Source organism: Notamacropus eugenii, chromosome 1 (genome assembly GCF_028372415.1).
Source record: "Notamacropus eugenii isolate mMacEug1 chromosome 1, mMacEug1.pri_v2, whole genome shotgun sequence".
Classification (NCBI taxonomy): Eukaryota; Metazoa; Chordata; class Mammalia; order Diprotodontia; family Macropodidae; genus Notamacropus; species Notamacropus eugenii.
In genome coordinates, this window is record NC_092872.1 from 590,705,711 (window position 1) to 590,721,876 (window position 16,166).

Sequence of the window (16,166 nt, forward strand, 5' to 3'; positions counted from 1 at the left end):
GGGAAAGGGGAGGGATAAAATAAAGGGTGAAACTTAGGCTTTATAAGAAGAAGACATTAATAAAAATTTATTTTGAAAAATGTTTTTGAATCATGATTATTCCCTAACTTATTTGTTTCCCATACGAAAATTTGACAAGCATACCATTTCAACTTTTATAAAAATATTGTAGCACTAGCCCAAGTCCAGATCCCTTGAGGTACTCCAATGGAGAGTTTCTTCTAAGTGGATGCTGAACCATTAATGAATATTTGGGGTTTAACCATCCACTTGGTTCTGAATCCATCTAACTCTGGTTATAGTTACAATCTAGTGCATACCCCTTCACTTTGTCCACATGAGCTGCATGAGAGGCTTTATCAGATGCTTTAGTGAATTTAGGAAAAGCTTCAGTCATTTTTCAGTCAGGGCCGACTCTTTGTGACCCCATTTGGGGTTTTCTTGGCAAAGAAACTGGAATGATTTGCCATTTCTTTCTCTAGCTCATTTTATAGATGAGGAAACTGAGGCAAACAGGGTTAAGTGACTTGCTCAGGGTCACAGAACTAATAAGGATCTGAGGCCAGATTTGAACTTTGGAAGATGAGTCTTCCTGCCTCCAGGTCCAGCACTCTAACTACTGTGCCATCTAGCAGCTCATGGGGAAAGCTGCATGCATCTTTATCTGGTTTACCAATTTGGTAACCCTGTCAATAAAGGAAATGAAGTTGGTCTGACATATTCTGTTTTTACTAGATGTTAATTAACTATCTTTTCTATAAGGCATTCTAGATTTTTCCAGGAACCAGTCAAACTCATTGATTATTAATTTAAAGGTTCCATTCTTTTCCCTTTTTGAAAGTCAGGATAATATCTGCCTTTCTCCAGTTCTGCTATACGTATCCTGTTCTCAGGTTTGGTTTTACTGGTTGTTGTTTTTTTAGTTTGTTTTTCAGATAATTGACTATGGCTCAATCATCTGAAAATTCTTTTAGTACCTTGAAATAATAGTTTAACTGGATCTAATGACAAACTCATCAAAAGTAATTAGATATTCTCTTACTTTCTCACTACTTATCTAGTCAATTATCTCCACATTAGTTACCAAGTATATGGAAGGTACCTAACTCTAAAATCTAATCCCAACCATCCCAGACGACCTATTTCTAACTACTTCTTGGACTTCTCCACTGGATATTCTTTTTTCTTTTGACAACTTTTTCAGTTACATGAAAAGACAGTATTCAACATATACGTTTTTAAGATTTTGCATTCCAAATTTTTTCTGTAACCTCCCCCCCAAAGTTGGTAGGAAAACTGATCTAGGCTATCCCATGTACATTTATGTTAAACATGTTTCCACAATAGTCATGTTGTGAAAGAATCAGGACAGACGGGGAAAATCACAGGAAAGAAGATACAAAAATGGTGAAAAGAGTAGACTTTGATCTGCATTCAGACTCCGTTGTTCTTTCTCTGAATAAGGACAGCATTTCCTCTCATGAGTCTTCTGGAATTGTATTAGATTACTGCATGGCTGAGAAGAGGTAAGCCTACCAAAGCTAATCATCCCACAGTGTTGCTGTTACTGTGTACAATGTTCTTCTGGTTCTGCTCCTCACTTTATTTGGCATCAGTTCATGTAAGTATTGCTAAGTTTTTCTGAAATCTACCTGCTCATCATTTCTTACAGGACAGTAGTATTCCTTTACATTCATATAGTACAACTTGTTCAGCCATTTTGCAGTAGACAGGCAACCCCTCAATTTCCAATTCTCTACCACCACAAAAAGAGCTGCTATAAATATTTTGGTATATATAGGTCCTTTCCTTTGATCTCTTCAAGATACAGACCTAGTAGTGGTATTGCTGTGTCAAGGGGTATGCACATTTTTATAGTCCTTTGTTTCCAATTCTAAGTTGTTCTTCAGAATGGTTGGACTAGTTTTGAATTGTCCATCATGGTTCCTATTTTTCCACATCCCTTCCAGAATGTCATTTTCCTTTCCTGTCACATTGACTGAACCGACATAGTGTAACATGTCACTTTAAAGATGTTTTCATTTTTCTAATCAATAGTGACTTAGAGCACTTTTTGTTATTATTAATCACATTGATTTTTTCATTGAAAACTCTGTTTGTATTCCTTAACCATAATGGGAATCTTATTTATCTTTTCATGTGTCTCACTAATTATATGACAAGGCATTTGCCTCCCACAAGAAGGTCATAGTTAATCCTGCTCTTTACCTGATCTTCAACAAATTTCTTCATGTTGACATTCAGAGGACTGGGAAGAAATCACAATGCATCAACATCTGCCATGCTTTGTTTTAATTAAGGTGATTCCAAATCCTTACACTCCACAGCAGCTACCCAAATGAATGGGTGCAGAAGCAGCATCAGCAACATGAAAAGCACAGCTCAGATTATGAAATGTTCCTCAAGTGCCATCAACAATTCTTCATCGCACATTAAGCTCATGGCTCATGTCATGGCCATCCCAAGAGTCTTGCATGTGCCCAGGGATCAAAGTTACTCCTAAGCTCTCTCAACACCACCATCCATTTAGGAACCTCTGGCTCAGTCAACATAACTTCTCCCTCCCTGAAGGTCCATGGCAGCATAATCCTAAATCTTTGCCACTTTACAGGCCTCTACAGAGGGGAAGGATATTTTCTTCTCCCATGATACCTAAATAAGGAATCTCTGCACTACATCTAAGGACTCAGAATCACAGTCTGGGGGAATCTTCCTTTACTCTTTAGAATCATAAAGAATCATTCTAGTAGGAATTCTCTAATGGACATAACATACTGTCATTAGTCTGAAGGTTATCCCAAACTCAAAGGTTTCTCTCCAGAAATAATCATTTGATGTTGAGTGGTGAAGTTATGTCTTCAAGCTGAAGATCTTCCCACATTCACTGAATTTGTAAGGGCTCTCTCCTCACTGGATATTCTGCTGAAATCTTTATTTTGCCATTCCCAGAACAGAACTGGCCATTTCCACAGTCCTTTACACTTGCATCTCTTGTACCCTTGTCTTACCACTGCTTCTGACTTGCCAAATTCCAACCCTGGATTACTCACATTGTCTGCATCCTCTGTTCAATGGGGCTGAATGAATCTGACATAAATCATGCAACTGAGCTGTCTAGGTCTACTACAAACTAATGTTAGATAAGTTGCAGTGAGAGAGTCCTTTTCCTCTTCCCTAATTCTCTATTCTGCTTCCTTTCGAGGCTGTTCTCAGTGTTCTCTTTTTTTCTCTCTCAGAATTCCTGCTCATCACCTCTTCTTCTTTCCCTCACATCTGAAGACCCCACTTGATATTTTATTGAGAAAATTGAGGGTATTCACCATGAGCTGCCTCTTCTCTGTACCTCAAAATTGCTTGATAAAAACTTTCACTCTTTCCTTCTTTACTCCAGTCTCTGATATTACAGTGGCCCTTCACATGTCTTCATGATCTCTGCCATTCTTGTTTTTTCAGTCAACTCATTCATTCCTTCTTTCTCTAAACTTCATTCTTTTGAAATTTACTAGCTCTGTCACAGCTGCCTAAAAACATGCAGAAGTCTCCTCCACATTAAGACAAGAACAACAACACACACCTCCAAAAACAACCACAACATGACACTAGACACTATGATGTTTTAAAGCTCTCATTCTTTACTTGTCCTCTTCTCAGTCAAATTTTCAGTTACAAAGATTCTTAGTTTCCAGATGAGCTGTTCTCTTCTTGTTCCTCACCCTTCTTGACCTCTTTGCAATATCTGACACTGTTGACCACTCTTCTTCCCTGGATTCTCTCTTCTATGGGTTGTCATGGATCTGCCCTCTTGGCTCTCCTCATATCTGACTGCTTCATTTCAGTCTCCTTTCCTGGATCTTCAGTCATATCACATCCAGTAACTGTGATTATACCCTCCGGATCTGTGCTGGACTTCTCCCAGTGTCCCTCTTTACACTCTCTGTCACTGAAATTATCATTAAATAGGTTTAATTTTTTTCTTTATGCAGATATTCATAGGTCTACATAGTCAATCCAAGTCCTAGAGACATCTTAAACTCAGCATGTAAAAAGAAAGAAAAATCTTTTCATCCTTCTTCCCCACAATTGTATGCCCTCTCCCAAATTTCTTCATTACTCTCAAGAGCACTATCATCATCCTTCCTCTCTTCCAGATTCACAATCTCAGTGTTTTCCTTCATTCCCATTCTCTCTTACCCTACATATTTCATTAATTGCCAAATCTTGTGTTTTTACCTCTAACAACATTTTCTTACATCTGATAGCTATCTGACAGTTTTCCATTCAACCAGGAGTATGAGGACACATCACCTTAATTCAGATACTCATCATCTATTGCCTGGACTATAGTGATGGTCTCTGAACTGGTCTCCATACTTCATATCTCTTCACTCTAATCTATTCTCTGAACACCTGCAAAACCAATTCTCCTTAAGTATAGATTTGACCATGTTACCATCCCAACACAATAAATTCTAGTGGCTTCCTATCACCCCCAAGACAAAAACAAACTCCTGTTTAACCTTTGAGCCTTTTACAAACAGGCACCAACTTATCTTTTCAGGCCCATTATATAGTACTCTACTTTACTGTACTCTATGGGTAGCCAAACTAATTTTGCTTTTCTTCCCACATCAGTCCAATTCCTTTCTGTTCTCCCAGGCCTGGGATATATTGCCTCCTCACCTTTGCCTCAAAGAATTCTTACCTCCTTCAGGACTTTCTCATTACAGAAATTATATAATTTTGCAGTCACCAATCTCTTTACAGTGTACATATTAAATGTCTCTTGATTTCATCCTCGCTCACACCAACCTCATTACTTTTTTCCTGAAACACTACGACTACTTCTTAACTGGTTTCCTGGTGGCCTCAGTTCCTCCCTTCTTTAAAAGTCCTTATTGTTAGAGGAAATAATCTTTCTGAAGCATGGCTCAAATCATACCCTTAACTAAAAAACTTCAATTACTCCCCATTCATTATTGAGCAAGCTTCAATATCCATAACATGGCAGATAGCATGTTAGCACACTTTATTGTGAATTATAATCAGTCATGTAGGTGTCTTATTTCCCTGACTAGACTGTAAGCTCCCTCAGGGTAAGAACACTGTCTTATTTATCTCTGCATATCTCATAGCATGTGCAATAAATAGCTACTGAATAAACTCTGGTTTTGAAGGGATCTTTGTTTTTCTCTAATTCAACCTTTTCACTTTATAGATAAGGCAACTGACCTCTTGAGAGGATAAATTACTTGCCCAAACAGACTGAAAGTTAGTGTCAGAATCAGGTAGTTCCTCAGACTTCTCCTCTGTATTGAACACAATGAAAAGTTCTCTTAGGAATTTGTGCTGTTTCCTAGAGAAACACATATATCAATGTGCTGATAAGGCTTGGTCCCATATTAGAGATATAGATATTAAGGGAAAACTCAGGTAACATGATTAGTGGTAGAGTTTACAGATGAGCTATCCTGAAACATTACATTTCTCATAACTTTATCCTTTGAGTTTTCTTTAAAATATAATTTTTTTTGAAGTAGAGACAAATAACACATGATGTTGTCCTTTGTATATAGAAACATTTTTAAAAGAATTTTTTGAATTGTTTCTCCAAAGTGGCACTGAATTATACTGAGTTACCTAAACCTTCTCTCTCTGATTTCCCTCACCACCACACATCCATGTAAGCATGTGCATGCATACATACACACACGTGTGCATGCACACACACACACCTACCACATATACACACTCACATGTACACATCTGTAAGGTCAGAGAATCTACAATTAGAGGATCAAGTTATGCCTTTACTTGAAACTAAATGACCCAAATTAGAATCCAATACATAACTTTGGCTCCATGAATACCAGGCTCTAGCTAAGAAACTAAATCATGAGAACAAAATTCAAATTGAATTAGTCAATAATGTTTACTGGATGTGTGGAAGAAAAAGACCATAGTTTTACTGAATCAAAATTCCATTTCTAGAACTGTCTTGAGAGAGACAAAAATTAATTTAAAAAGGCAAATAAAACATCCCCAGGACAAAAAAATAGGTGCTTGTCTTTTCACTTCCGACTATTCTTATATAGTTATGATGATCCTATACTGTAAATCTTTAGCTAATTAATTCTAAATTTTTAGCAAGAAGATTCTTAACCTCATCCAGTATTGAATACCATCTGTCTGTGGTGAATATTTAGCTTTCACTCACAACCTGCTTCCTAGCCCTTCCTTAACTAAATGCAGCTTCTTAAAAGAGATCAAAGTTTTCCATTCAACCAGAAGGGGTATGAGGACATATTCTATAAATAGGCCAGTTTTATTACTTTGTAATCTCCTGCTGCCATCTCCTGTGTTAAACGAAGAAGCCACTCATCATTTTTGAATAAGAATTAATAGTGCCTCTCTGATAGGAATGATTTTTATTGGTCACTCAGATTTGATATTTCCTAGATGAAAAAAAAATACAGGGGGAAAAAGTTGATTCTCTTACCTCTAAATGACTCCGGCGTTCTGCAATTACTCTCTCATCTTTATTCCCAAAGAGTTTTTTTGGGGGGAATTCTAAAGTAGCAAGCTGAAATGTACAAGAAAGAATACATTAACATCATACCTGCAGGTTTTTAATAGAAATAGACATTTTAGTTTGAATTATGAAGTGGGAGTCAACATAGTCTAATAGGTTACCAAATCAGGAGCCCTGAGTTCTTGCCTTAAACTCTTATTACTAAATTCTGTGAGATTTTGGTCAAGAATCTCTCTAGGCCTTGGTTTTCTCACCTGGTCTATATTGTCTCTAAGGCCCTTTCTAATTCACTCTCTAACAATCATATTTGTCTAGTTAAGAACTGATGAAATAAATTAAATATTATACTAACAATTTTAAAAAAGGAGCCAGCTCTTTTGAAGATGGATAAGTACTCAAGTTCTTCCTATAGTCCACATGAGGATTTTCTAGTCATCCACTGAATATATTTATACATACTTCCCTTGTGAAAAACATATTCTTGTTCTTGACTCCATATGTCTACTTTCTTGTACTAATTTGTTCTTAGCAAATGTTTATATTCAGTCAAGTTAACAAGCATCTTATTAAGCACTTCCATATGTCAAGAATGGTGTTCAGACCTATGAATTCTAAGAAAAGCAAGAAGCAGCCACTGGCCTCAAGGAGAACATCTGGAAATCTAAGTCCATACTAGTTAGACATAGAGTATATCTATTTCAAAGGTAATGTGAAGGGGAAAAGCATTAGTAGTTAGATTGTGAGAGCCCTCCTACAGAAGGTGAGCTTTGGCTTAAAATCCTGAAGGATACCAAAGAAGCTAAGAGGCAGAATACTACAGGCATGGGGAGGAACTGATACAAATTTTGGTCCAGAAACTATAGGTGGGCTAAGAGAATTAGACTACAGTACACATGGAAGGAAGTAACCTGTAAGAAGACTAGAAAAGTAGGATGGGACCAGTTTTTAAGCACTTTAATCGCCAAATAGAGGATTTTATATTTGATCCAGTAACAAGGAGTCACTAGAGATCACTGAGCAGAAGGAATGGCACAGTCACACTAGGCTTTAGAAAAATCACCTTGGAATGAGGAAGAGATTTGAAGCAAGGAGACTAGTTAGAAGATTATTACAGTAGGCCAGGGGAAAGGGTTCTAGGTGAGAACAGGAGAAGGAAGGAGAACAGATTAAACAGTTATACAGTTCTACTATGTCCTAGGCACTGTGCAATGTGCTTTTTCCAAATATTATCTCATTTGGTTCTACCCGAGGGCTCTGATATAGGACTGGAGAGAAGTACTTAGCACAATGCCTGGCACACAGTAGGTGCTTAATATTTGTTGATTTGAGAAAGGGATATACGCGCACACACACATATATACATTTATATATGGAGAAATACAAAGTTTTGGCAAAGGATTAGATATAAAGAATGAGTGAGAAGAAAGAGAAAATTGGAAGCCTAAGTTTCTAGGATGATAGTGCTGCCTTCACCAGTAATATGGAAATCTGGGAGAGGGAAGAGTTTGGAGCAAAAGAGGAATTCTTTTTTGGATACGCTGAGGTGTCCAAGAGGATGCTAGAGATTAGTGACAGTAGTTCAGGAGAGATTAGGATTGAATATATAGAACTAGGAATCATCTGTATAGAGATGATATCTTCCTAGAAATACTGGAATTGAAGTAATGAGAATCCCACCAAAAAAGGGCCCTGTGAGAAAAAAATCTAATCAATATTAAGTTTGTGTTAATATAGCAAGTGCTAACTACCAATAGCTGGATTAAATCTCTCATTTTACAGAGATTTAAGTTATTTGATATTTGTATAAGACCACAGGACTAGAGAATGACATGGCTGAAATTAGAACTTGGATCTCTTGACTTCTACTTCTAATGTTATGAAGCCATGGGCAAAAAAGCACCAAGATTCACCACTTACCTCTCTTCTGTAATTGTGACAAACAGGATCCCAAAGAGAGTTATTAAGCAAGAATTTACCATTACAGGTACTAGTATTATGCACATGTAGTTTATTTATGTGCAAAAAAAGCCATTTCTGTAAATGGGAATCCAAGGAGTAGGAAAAAAATACCATTTATATCTGTATATATACACTTTGATAGTAAGTCAGTGATAGACTGGAACCCTGGCCTCATGATTCCTATTCTTTTCAAGTCATCCTGAAACCATTAGGATATAGGAGCTTAGAGATTTCAGAAACAAAGCCTTTATAAGCTGATGACTCTGACAGATGCATTTTGTGATTTTACAAAATCTTTTACATACATTATCTCATATGATCTCATCTTTGCTCTTTCTGTAGTTGCTCCCCAATCTGGCTCCTGCCCTGATGTTTAGTTATTCAAACTTTGATCACCACCACAATAGTCTGATTACATGTACCTGCATGAGTATGCCTATATGTACGTTTTGCTTTGTCAAGGGATTTCTTCCTTTGGCATCTCACTCAAGGAGTTCTTGGGAGCCTGCTAGTATGACAGACTTTCATCTCTAGCACACTTTAATGAGGAGAGATACTTCTCTGCCAGTCATGTGGTTTTCATCTGGCCAAGATTTACTTGTCTATGTATCTCTCTCCCCTGCCATGTAGTCAGGGATTGGTTCTGAATGCTTGGCAGTCACTCTTTCACAGTTTGGTTGTTTTGTCATTTTCTTCTGTGGATGATGAAGTGATGTGTTTTATGTCAAGGGAAATTTACAAACTGGTTTTCTTGCTAAACTCAAGTGGTGAATTGAAAGGATTTCAGAGGAACTGCATCATGTAGAGAGAGACCTAGCATCCTTCATTTCTTCTTAAACAATAGTATTTTTTCTCCTATATCAAATAAACCTAAGTCATTATGATATATGTCTCAAACATATGCAACTTTTGACATGCGTTTAAAAGTTGGAGGAAATTTTAGAAACCATCTAGCCTAACCCCTTCATTTTCTAAAGGAGGAATTGCATTTAGGCCCAGAGAAATTAAATACTTAGCCCAGCCACTCATCTAATATGGAACTAGAACCCAAATCAGATATCCACTCTTGAGTATTTTTTTATAAGTGGACAACCAAAGTAAAAGGCCTCATGGGCCTATGAGAAGGTGACCCCTTACGAAAATGGTGGGTGGAGATCAGAGACAAAGTAGCCACCCCATACTTCCAAGACAAAAGGAAAAGTAATTTGTAAAATTTTGCTTGGAGGCATGGGATTTTAACCTGAGGGCAGTTCCTCTCACTGAACTATATAAAACTAGAAAACAGACAGTTTGCCCAACCTAGCAATAGTTTCTAGGTTGAGTAAGGCAGAAGACTCTAGGCAACAGAAGTCAAATTAATCTCACTCACAAGGCGTGTAACTTGTACTGGGCAACAACTGACAGGGAGCAGCATAAGCTGGAAAATACAGGGCATCTTGACTGCTATCCTAAGTGGTACAAAAGGATGTAAAGAAAATTGCATAAGGGTAGCATTTTAAGGGTTTTAAAAGTGATATATCATATAAATTCAAGAAACTGGCTACCTGTAGGTGTAATAACATCTGTGTTCTCACTTAGCTCATGATTACACATACATCCAAAGTAAAATGGAGAGCTAAGGCTATTTTCTAAATTTTGAAAAGGGAACAAAATCCACTAAGATACTTTCATCAGAAGTAACCAGATAATGGAAGCAAAAGTTAATATCTTCCCTTAATTATCCTGGCTCTCCACTTTATTTGGGACACACAAACACAAGATTAGCGAAGCTACTTTATTACATTTGTCACCTGGTATTTTTTTCTACAGACTAAAGAATTTCAACATTTCTAAAGACTCACTGCAGGGAAGACTGAGCTCCATCAAGTTGATCAGCTAATAAAATATAGTTATTTTTATACAACTTGTTATAGATTAGGTTTTTCCAACTTAATGTATGATATTAGGATGCTTTAACTTAAAGTACTACTCACTCCTTGTTCCCCTTGCCACCTATCTAAATAACATGTTTTGAAACATAATATTAAGACCAAAAAAAAGCCAAAAGGTGGTAAAGAAAGTCTTAGGTTTGGTTGAATAATTGCTACTAGCAAACCATAACTATGCCCTTTAAATTGGCCCAAATTTTGAAAGTAACAGAAAAATTACCATCTTTATTTGGGTGTGGATCAACTAGGGACAGGCATAAAGCAGTGAAGTCTGCCAAATAAGTCAGGGAACTGAAACTGAAAACCTCCATGTGGACCTCACTGTGAAGGCTGCTGCTGGAAGTTCAGAAAGGATTAGTTTATTCTGAGACTGCACAATTCTATAGTCAGCCTAGTTATGGATTCTGTATTGTTCTTTTTCCTCTCTGTGGAGACTTTTGGGTCCAGGAAATTTTCTACAGTGGGAGGTAGATGGAACAAAATTTATTAGACACCTCACCAGATGTGGGACTGCCTCCAATCCTCTCTAGGATGCAGAGAAGACAGTTAATACTACCATGGTGGGGAACAGAGGGAACTGTGTGCTGTCTCTCTTGGCATCCTCACTTGCTTCTAATGATCTTGGTGTTTTGGGCTCATGAGAAAGACAGGAGTGAATAGCTACTGATTGGGACTATATGGGAAAGGAGGATGATTATTTCCAGAGATGTTCTGAAGATGTGGCACATGAGTACAAGAATAGGTCTTGAAGTTCTTCATATTTTAGCAAATATAGGACTGGGAGTCATTAGGAGAATAGATCCAGAACACCGAAGACTGTTAGCATCCTCAAACTTAAGGTGTCCAAAATGGAACTTATCTTTCCCCCCATTCTCCAAACTCCCTTTTCTTCCAAATTTCCATATTTCTGTTGAGAGTACCACCATCTTTCCAGTCACCTAGGTTCTTAACCTCAGAGTCAACTTCAATTTCTCCTTCTCCCTCATATATGTTGTGTTTGTCCTTTGTTGCCAAAGACCATGCCATCAGAGAAATGATGACGTGACTTGTACTTGACTTTATTTTGAGTGAGTGAGGGCTCTTCAAGGTTACCACCCTCACTGCTCCTCCTAAGCCATCTGAATCCAGTGACCAGATATTCATCAGGATGTCTGGAGATGGCCGAGGATGCAATGGGAGACCTTGGTCCCTTTAGACCAAGTTCTATTCAAGTACTCACTTAGGGTAAGTTAAGGTCCATTCAGTGAATAGGCCTGTTTAAGAAATAATCAAGGGATGGCCCCTTTAATGAGGCAAAGAAAAATAACTACATCAGGCTGGGAGGGAAACAGCAACAGTTACTATTGATAATCAGTCTTAAGCCAGGAAGCAGGGTCCAGAAAACAGCCCTTAAGTGGAGTTTGGGCAGGGGTCTAGTGTTGTCCAATCTATGGGCTTCAGCGTACAGTAAGGTTTCAGGTTTTGGGAGAGGAAAGGGAAGGGAAGGGGAGGGGAGGGAAGGAAAAAAATCTAGTTCAAGAACTCTCTCCTGCACTATTGTACTAGTCTTTTAAGTCAACAGTAGATGTTGTGTTAATAGAAAAATAGTTCGCACTCTGAAGGAGTTTACAATCTAATGAGGGAGACAATATACAAACTAGACATATATAGGAAAATTGGAGGTAATCTTAGGGGGAAGATTAAGTGGGTCAGGAAAGGTTTCTTGCAGAAGGAATTTAGTGAACACTTGAAGGACACCAGAAAGTCTCCTAATTGGTCTCCTTTTAAGAGACTCTCTGCTTTCCACTTCCCACTTTTTTTGTTGTTGCTGTTATCTAGAGTAAAAGTCACACTAGGTCACTCCCCAACTCAAACTGAAGTAGCTTCGTATTGACTCTAGGATTAAGTCCAGACTCTTCTGTTTGTAATTTAATGCCTTTCACAACTTACCTTTCCAACATTATTAGATATCCCTCCCCCTCCTTCACTCTTCAGTACAGCCAATCTGGCCTTCTTGTGGTTCCTCATACATGATATTCCATTTCCCATGTCTATGTCATCTTTTGGGCAGTTTCTTAGAACTTCAATGAATGTTCCCTCCCCTCTACCTCTTAGAATCATTCATTTCCTTTACTAAAGAACCACTCTTTGTATGAAATCTTTTCAGATTCCTGAAGCTGCTAAAACTATCCTTCTTACAAACAAAACAAAGCAAAACAAAACCCTTGTGTTTATTTTGTGTGTTACTTATCTATGTATGGATTTTGGAGAGACTTTTACTTTTGCCTTTGTACCTCTAGAGCCAAGCATAGTACCCAACATATAATTCGAAGGGTTAGGACTGGATTCATGCTGTCATGGCATAGGGAAATATTGTAAGTAAAAAGAATATATTAGAATTTCCTTTGTTTACCACACCTTCATTTCCCTCTAAAACTGACCCTCAAATGAGAATTTGATAATGAAAAAATAGTATTGTGACAGTCTACCCAGGGTTTAAAAAATCAGTTGACTATACAGAGGTGTCAAAGGCACAGCCAGCAGCCATCTTACAAAACTCCTGAATCTACAAGAAACAAAATAAAATGTAACTGGGAAAGATTTAATAAAATAAAATAAAAATACAATAAAACACAGATAATATTAACATGTAGTTTTCTAAGTCAATATGCAGCCAACAGGCATCCTTATGCACAGTTTGGTGGCCCCATTTTGATCTGAGTTTGTCACCACTGGGCTACAACTACATCAACGACACTACAATGAACACTAGGATATTTGGCTTCTAATTTTGGCTTCCTCAGATTTACTGGAGTGATCATAACAAGTCACTTAACTTCCCTAGTTAGGCAGTGCAGTGGATAGAGTGCAAGGCCTGGAATCAGGAAGACTCCTCATCCTGAGATCAAATCTGGCCTCCGACACTTACTAGCTGGGTAACCCTGTGCAAGATACATAAACCTGTTTGTCTTAGTTTGCTCATCTGTAAAATTACTGGGCAGAGAAAGAAATCGCAAAATGCTCTAGTATCTTTGCCAAGAAAACCCCAAATGGGATCATGAAGTGTTGGACACAACTAATTTCCCTCAGCTTTGGTTTATTCATCTATTAAATGATAGGGATGGGTTAGATAATCACTCCGTCTCCTTCCAACTCTAAAATTTGATTTAGTGTAGTTGGGCCTCAGTTTTCTTATCTGTAAAAGGAAAGATGCAGTCTTGATAAACTTTAAGATTCTTTCTGACTCTGACAATAATTCACACATTGACTACTAAAATCTTTCAAAGATGAATTAAAAGTTGTGAGCCTGTAGAGCCAACTACCATATATTGAATGACACATCAGTGCTTTTGGCTATGTTGCTATTAAGGAATACAGTGACTTAAAAGAAAATAGTGGGACTCTCATTTGAAGCAATGCTCAAATTCACAGAAATAGGATGGAGACCACACTGATAAACAGAGAAATTTATTCATGCTGCTTTTCAAAAGGTTACAGAAAAAGAAAGAAACAGAAAGAAGTGGGTCAGCAGTATTCAAGGGGAAAAAAATACTTCAAATTGCATCTTCTCCTGCAACAAAAAGACAGTAGTTTTTACCCTATTGAGGTGGTAGGAAATGGTACAAGGGTTGTTGGAATTCTTATAGGGAAAATGACAATTACAATAAAAGTAAATGGTCATATATGACTGGAATAAATTGGGATATTATTTGTGAGGAAAATGCTAGCTGTGGAGAAGAGAAAATTTAGCATCAGACCTAAGGAGAGCTTGGTATAATACAAAATCATGCAATTTGATTACATAGAATACAATAGAGGAAAGAAAGATATTAGAATAAAACAAAGTATTTCATTAGTCTAAGAGAAATCCAATATAATGTACTTTATTCCTTAATTTAGTAAATAGTCAAAATGAATGATGAAATAAATTTTAATAAATTAAATTAAAAGAACAGAATGAATAACTTTAATTTAGTTCCTGCCAATGTCCACAGAGACTATCTTTTCCTTTGTCAAGCTCTTATATGTTTCTGGTCTGAGCTCAAAGTTTTCCACTTTGGATTTTTTAGCATCAAGTTTCTAACTTAAAATAAATCTACAACATGAGGAATCCACATAATCAGAAAGGCCAAAAGGTCATTTTGTGAAAGGCAGAGAATTTTAAAATTATCATCTGTAATCCCTCACAGGAAAGGGAAGGCCCTAAAATTTCTTTTTTTTCCCTGTTACATGTGAATCCTACTTAATATTCTTTCTGTTGATCATACTTTTTTCACTTAAAGGAACTGTAATTCCATTAGTGTGAATTTTGTTTCTATTGAAGGAGTCTGCAATCTTTTGATGTCTTTTTGAGTCAACTTTATTATGACCAAAAAAAAAAAAAAAAAAAGGCAACCGTGTTACATTCATCTTGCTATGGCCTGATTTTCATGAGGAGTCTCCCTGAATCTAGTTAGATGTGTTCTAGCAATCAGTCAACAAGTATTTGTTAACCCATCTACTGAGTGAGTACCAGCTGCTGTGTTGCCTGCTGGGCATAGAAAAATAGAACTGAAATAGTCCCTGCCCCAAAGGATCATACAGTGTATATCAAAACAGACCATAATAATAATAATATTAACAATAGTATTAATATCCAGCATTTATATACCTCCTACCACATGCCAGGCACTATGTTAAGTGCTTTCTAAATATTGTCTCATTTCATCCTGACAATAACCCTGGGAGGCAGGTGCTATTATGATACCCAGTTTACAGTTGAGAAAATGGAGATAAGCAGAGGTTGTCTCTTCCCAGGTTCATAGAGCTAGTAAGTGTCTGAGGCTGGATTTGAACTTAGATCTTCCTGACTTCAGGCCCAGTCCTCCATGTGGCCGCCTAGAAGTGCACACATCTAAGTATATGCAAATTAAATAGATGGTAACTTGGGGTTTAGGGGGTACTAGTAGCTGGGGCATAAGGAAAGACCTCATGTAGGAAGAAGTGTTTGAGCTGAGAAGTCAGCAGTGAAAAGTACGAGCCCATGCAAATATCTGCCAAAGGGATTCTGGACAGCCAGTTTAACTAGTCTGCAGGGTGTGTGAAGGGCTACATGGTAATACATAGTATGGCTGAAAGGATAAGTTAGAGTCAGATTTAACAGACTTTAAATGCAAAACAGAGGAGTTCATGTTTGAACTGAGAAACAGGGAGCCACTGAAACTTCTTGAGCTGAAGAATGACATTGTCAATCCTTTGCTATAGGAAAATAACTTCAGATAGCTGTGTGACCCTGGGCAAGTCACTTAACCCTATTTGCTTTGGCTCCTCATCTGTAAAATGAGATGGTGAAGTAAATGGCAAATCATTCCAGTATCTTTGCCAAGAAAACCCCAAATAGGGCCATGAAGAGTCTGATACAACTGAACAACAGTAACAATGCCTACCTGGAGGATGGACTAGAAAAGGCGGAAATGAGACTGAGGCCTCTTAGGAGAACAGGGAAACAGTGCAGGTGAGCGGCCATGAGTGTCTGTACCAGTGATTCAAAGTCAGATCTGAAAATACAAATCGAAGTTCCCAGCCTATGTCATGCCATTTCTTTCAACACTAATATTCTCCTTCTTGTCTCCTTTCAGGACATAATCCTCAGCATTTACTCACCTGCCACCTTTTCTTTTATAAGGTGTTCCATTAGCAAATGCATTGAATCATGCTCTCAGATAGCCAAAGGAAGCTAGCAAAATTCCCTAGGCTAAGATTAAAACTAT

The 16,166-nt window shown here is 37.5% G+C and overlaps 1 protein-coding gene across 20 annotated transcripts in view; it reads right to left on the reverse strand.

Moving 5' to 3' along the window:
• KIF16B (kinesin family member 16B) overlaps window positions 1-16,166 on the reverse strand; it is a 550,717-nt gene that overhangs the window by 210,002 nt on the left and 324,549 nt on the right. For 18 of the 20 annotated variants that reach the window (XR_011972556.1, XR_011972554.1, XR_011972560.1 and 15 more), the window contains one exon: window positions 6,518-6,601. Coding sequence is in view for 7 of the 20 variants with exons in the window: in XM_072634507.1 (XP_072490608.1) it covers window positions 6,518-6,601 (84 nt within the window). In the remaining 13 variants the exon portion in view is untranslated. Of the gene's footprint in view, window positions 1-6; window positions 3,962-6,517; window positions 6,602-15,842; window positions 15,954-16,166 lie in introns of those variants that run through there. The other 2 variants (XM_072634506.1, XR_011972564.1) reach the window with 2 other exon arrangements.